General features: G+C 39.1%; 2 protein-coding genes across 2 annotated transcripts in view; both read left to right on the forward strand.

The window, feature by feature from the left end:
- The window catches only part of LOC145445899 (lipoxygenase homology domain-containing protein 1-like), a 251,303-nt gene that overhangs the window by 20,161 nt on the left and 225,975 nt on the right, over nt 1-5,167 (forward strand). The window lies entirely within an intron of this gene.
- Nucleotides 225-3,231, forward strand: LOC145445909 (uncharacterized). The gene is made up of 7 exons (XM_080324069.1): nt 225-376; nt 988-1,082; nt 1,227-1,314; nt 1,421-1,491; nt 1,549-1,640; nt 2,242-2,671; nt 2,770-3,231. The coding sequence occupies exons 1-7, from the start codon at nt 308-310 to the stop codon at nt 3,122-3,124; spliced, it is 1,200 nt and encodes a 399-aa protein (XP_080180195.1). The 5' UTR covers nt 225-307; the 3' UTR covers nt 3,125-3,231.

The raw sequence follows: 5,167 nt of genomic DNA on the forward strand, positions 1-5,167 counted from the left end.
ACTCGGATTTAACTTGGTGGTGAATTGAAAACGACTCGACTTGACTCGATTCAAAACTATAAAAGTGAGATTGACTTGTGACTCGGAGCCTTGTGACTTGGTTATAACCCTGGTTTAGGGTTGTCAAGTTTGATTCTGATATGTCGGGCAACCCCAAAATCGCATTCTAGCAAAAATCAGAAAACCGAATTTTGTTTTCAGTACGAGCTCCGATTCTGATTCTGAATCTGAGCCCGAACTCCCCGAAGAATCCCCCATTTCCAATCGTCAGAAAAAGAAAAAGAAGAAGAAAAAACGACCGGGTTACATGAAATCGGTTTCCGCTCCTTCGAGCGTCGGCAAAAAACTTGATAGCAAAGATTCTCAGAAACCCAAGGCGAGTGTCGGACTTGGACAACTAGATAATTCTGGTCTAATCAGACTAATTAGAGCAAAATGTCGGTAATCTTATTCTAATATAATTTGTGAAATGTTTCTATGGTCTCATTTTCATTCTAAACTAATTTCTGGTTTTCCTAACAATGCTCCAGGAGAATTGTATGTGCGAAATGGGCCATACCGGGTGTACTGATACATGGTGGACCATACCTGGTGCGCTTATTAGATTGAAACGGACTTGAATTTTGTTGCATTTCTTTCGCATTTGGACTTTAATGCAGCTTCCAAGTTTTTCAAATGCAGTCATTCTAATTCTTATCTAATCTGTAAAAATTTTCTATGCTCTCATTTTAGTTCTAATCTCATTTCCGCATCATCTGAGACGAGCCAATCTAGGTATATAGACATTTTCCATTCTCGTACTTGTGAGAATCATGTCTGATTTGTTCTGGAGTGAATTTAATTCCAGCTCCAAGCCTTTGCGAATTCAGTAATTGTAATTATAATCTTATTTGAAAAAAAATGAATAGCGATCAATCTAATTATAATCTAGTTTGAAAAACCTAACAATTTTCAAGTCATCAACCTCTGGACTCTATCTGCTTTCAGGCATATCCCGGCTTTGTGAACAAATACACCAACCGAAGCAACGGGGGCATCCCTATTTACGCCCAGGAAAGGATGCAAGAACGCGCCGCAAGAAGGTGGGTGTCCGATTTCAAAGCCTATTCCAGTTTGTTTCAACACTTTCCTATCTTTTCATTGTATCGCAGTCTTGCGGTGTTTTGAAAGGATAAAATTATGAATGAACTCATACTGTCTTTTGACCTTCTTAAATATCTTGACAGGATCGCAGAAATGAAGATCGCCGAGGAAGAGAAGAGGAGACGCCAGAACGAAGTTTTGCTCGGAAAATTGGATGAAAACGGCATCAAAGTGAGATTGTCCATTTTTAACAACTGGATTCAGATACAGAAACGATGAATTAACAAACTGTTATTATGAACACGCTTTTGAAATCTGTGTTTCCAATTTTGCAAAGGACGAAGAAACGAAAGCAAAGTATGCCGAAGTCTACGGAATACGATACCAACTCGGACCGCAACCTAATAAGTAAGAAGCGCCTCACCACTGTTCTCACCCAGACACCCACACTTTGCTTTTGTTCAGGCCCCCGTTTCTCCTCTACAACCCCTTTCATGACATGACACCGATCGGGACCTCGCATGAACGAAACTCTTCGTTTCGGGTCAAAAGCGAAGGTAAAGTCACAAAAAAATGTTTAAAATATTTAAACTTTTAATGTTATTATCTATCCAGATTAAAAGCAACGGTGAGACCACAAAAACGTCATTAAATATTTATATTATTATTATTCTTTATTCACAGTAAAACTGATGAATACACACATAATCCCCTAAAGAACATGACGAGATTGAAGTAAATTTTTAAAATTTCAGTAATACAGTTAAATTGTTATTCCTATACAGAGATCGGCTATAAATAGCCTATTGTAATAATATTTATTATTAATATTATTATTAGCAAATGTGAGCCCACAGCTCTGAAACGCAAAATAATTTGAAAAAAAATTTGTTCTGGTTTCCTAATATTTTATTATTATATCATTATTTATCCTGATTAGAAGCAAATGGGAGCCCACAACTCTGAAATGCAAAATGATTTGAAAAGCGTTATTATTTAAAAATATAGTAATAATATTATATTAATATTTATTATTATTATTCATCCTGGTTAAAAGTAAAGGTGAGCCCACAACTCTGACACGCAAAATGATTTGAAAATTGTTATGTTTCCTAATACCACTGCAACTATTATGATTTATGTTTAATTTTTCCGCAGGAAAAGTAACTTCAGACGACACGAGTCGCGAGCACTCTGCCGAAACAGAATCAGAAGAAAAAACCACAAAATCGACAGTTTCGCTTCAAAATTTATCGTTCCGATACTCTGGGGAATTGAAAGAAGGCAGACGTCACGATTGGACTTTAGACAACGACAGGATTATAACCTCACTGAAGGAATGGGACTGGGGCAGCGCGATTTACGAGCGTTCCAGAACTATCGATCTCGGAGCCAATTTTTTGAGGAAAGACGAAAAAGTGTCGAAAATCGATATCGTCGCGAATTTTGGGTCGAAAAACGATAAAACTTTCAAAGAGCAGAATCGAGATTTGTCCGTTTCTCTTCCGCCAACTTCCGGAGGTCCGAAGAACTTACAGCAATACGAAATTCTCGGGCGGACGCCGAATTCACCGAATCAAGTACACAGGTTTGTGTCTTTTCCTTTGAAGATTTTTCTAAATGTCTTTTTCTTTCCGAATAAGTTCCTCATGATGCAGAATTTGAACAAATCTTTTTTAATTTTAGCGTCAAAGGGCCGGCCATCACAGGCGAATCAATACTGAAACCACATGGGGCCAGTCAAGAACGATCAAAGTCCGCAGACCACAAAAAGACTGCGGAAATCGAATTCAGGCAATTCTCGAACGACAACGAGCAAAGCGCAGCGGCGTCACAATCCCGTTTATTCAACAAGAGAGAGGCAGATCACAACGGTCTGATATTTTCTGTTCATAAAGTGGACGGCCGAAAGTCAAACAAAATCAAACCCTTCTCAAACTCGCCCCAAAAAGGAGCCAACACGATCTATTCACGCATCACAAAGCCTCTCACGGCCGGTTCTCCAAACGCTACAGATCTCGGGTTCAATTCTGCTCGATGACGGAGATTAGCTACTTTTGTCAGCTGCTTATTATTTATATCAAAGTCTATTTTTTGTTTATTTATCTCAGATTCCCTTTCAATAAAAGCTTATTACAACCGGCCTCATTTTATATGGTTTTAATTTACGTCATACATAAAACAGGCTTATCATTTATATTAGGGGTTCTTGACAGTCAGAATGTTCTGAGTCACAAGTCAATCTGATTTTATAGTTATAGTTAATTATGTTCATTGTGATGGATAACAGACATTATATTCTTTGTGGCAGATATTTGAACTTTCACATCATTCATACTGTTATGATGTCATAATGAGTGACTCTATTTTGAGAATTTCTCGCGTACAAGTCGAGTCAATACACAAAGTGACCCGAGTCGCAACATTGTCGAGTCATTACAAACCTTCTTTCTAACCTGTCGTCAGAAGATTTTCTTGGTGGTTAGCGACTAGTTTTCAGGGGCTCATGAAAACTAAATAGTGACACTGCAACTGCAACTATAGAAATTAAACATGGAACGGCAACGACCGATTTTGCAGCTTCGTCCCGCTTCGCTGAGGCTGGAGTGGAGAATTGTTTTGCGTAAGAGACTGTAGGATTTCTGGCAACCCAAAAGCTATCTTCCCGAGCGCAGAAATTATTGAATCTGGTCTTGATCGAAAGCTACTGTTGCACCGATTCCGAAAATATAAATTAAAATATTGATCACGCACTGATCCACCTAGAATCTGTCCTCCAAGTCTGAAATATCGGCATTGTTCAGAACAATCGGGTAACCGTAACACAATGGCCTTAACAATGACCCGTTGCGACTCTCCGATTGTTCGAACAATGCCGATATTTCAGATTGGAGGACGGATTATAGGTGGATCAGTGCCTGAACATTATTTTAATTTATATTTTCGGAATCGGTGCAACAGTAGCTTTCGATCAAGACCAGATTCAATAATTTGAGCGCTCGGGAAGATAGCTTTTGGATTGCCAGAAATCCTACAGTAGGCTTACCATATTTCGGAAATGAAAAAAGAGGACACTTTTTCAGAAATTTCAGACATGCAAAACTGTAGAAGAATTCTCAAAAACCGGTAAATTCTTCCCACTTCATGATCGGTTGACTGAAAAAAAAAAAAAAAAAAAAAAAAGGTCTTCTTCTCGCTCAGAGCTGAAATCACCACTTTTCCCTCCGAAATACCCGCCGGAGCTTCACTTCTGCGCTAATTTGCGGTATATCACTCGCAATTTCCTCTAAATCTGACCTAAATTTTCAAAAAAGAGGACAAAATCTCAAAAAAGAGGACAAAAGGCCGTCCTCCGAGGACACTTTCAAAAAAGAGGACAAATCCTCTTAAAAGAGGACGTATGGTAAGCCTATCCTACAGTCGCTTACGCGAAACAATTCCCGACTCCAGCCTCGGCGAAGCGGAACGAAGCTGCAAAATCGGTCGTTGCCGTTCCATGTTTAATTTCTATACTGCAACCATAGCAATTTACAACGTAGCTACGTTGTAAATTGCTATGCTACAACTGTAGCACACCTATATTTATAACTGTCCTCATTTTGGACTACGTCCTTTTTGTGTTATATTCACAGCTCGCCACAGATAACAATACGGATGATACGAATACGACCTATTCCGCAGTTAGGGAGGGGGCTACTGGACAAAAACAGGTCATGGAAGCAGTGTATTGATTGACGCAGCAGTGTCGCAGAACCTTTGCCTTTCGATAGTGCTATGTTTTCGCGGGCTGCGCCTACCTAGTTGAAACATGTGCGCTCCTGGATATTGCCCAATTTCGAGTTGGTGACCCCTGCTAGCCCCAGGTGTGTGTGTGATTTCAAAGGCTACTCCAACTCCAAGTCGTTTCGACACATTTCTATATTTTTATTGGATCGAAGTCTCGTTGTGTTTTGAAATGATTATATTTGAACAGCTTCTTTGAGGTACAGAACTTCAACTTCATATTGAAATGGTTCATGTGATCAAATGTGTTCAATGATGAAATTATAAATAAATTACGGAAATCGCTGAGGTGTAACATTTG

This window comes from Botryllus schlosseri, chromosome 9, assembly GCF_051294905.1.
Source record: "Botryllus schlosseri isolate E-star chromosome 9, Bs_hap1, whole genome shotgun sequence".
NCBI lineage: Eukaryota > Metazoa > Chordata > Ascidiacea > Stolidobranchia > Styelidae > Botryllus > Botryllus schlosseri.

Excerpts from the sequence above, each read along its gene's own strand:
- LOC145445909 (XM_080324069.1), top strand. The coding sequence starts at position 308 with ATGAAATCGGTTTCCGCTCCTTCGAGCGTCGGCAAAAAACTTGATAGC. Across the intron at positions 1,083-1,226 it reads CAAGAACGCGCCGCAAGAAG|GATCGCAGAAATGAAGATCG; the intron begins GTGGGTGTCCGA and ends ATATCTTGACAG. Across the intron at positions 1,641-2,241 it reads GTTTCGGGTCAAAAGCGAAG|GAAAAGTAACTTCAGACGAC; the intron begins GTAAAGTCACAA and ends ATTTTTCCGCAG.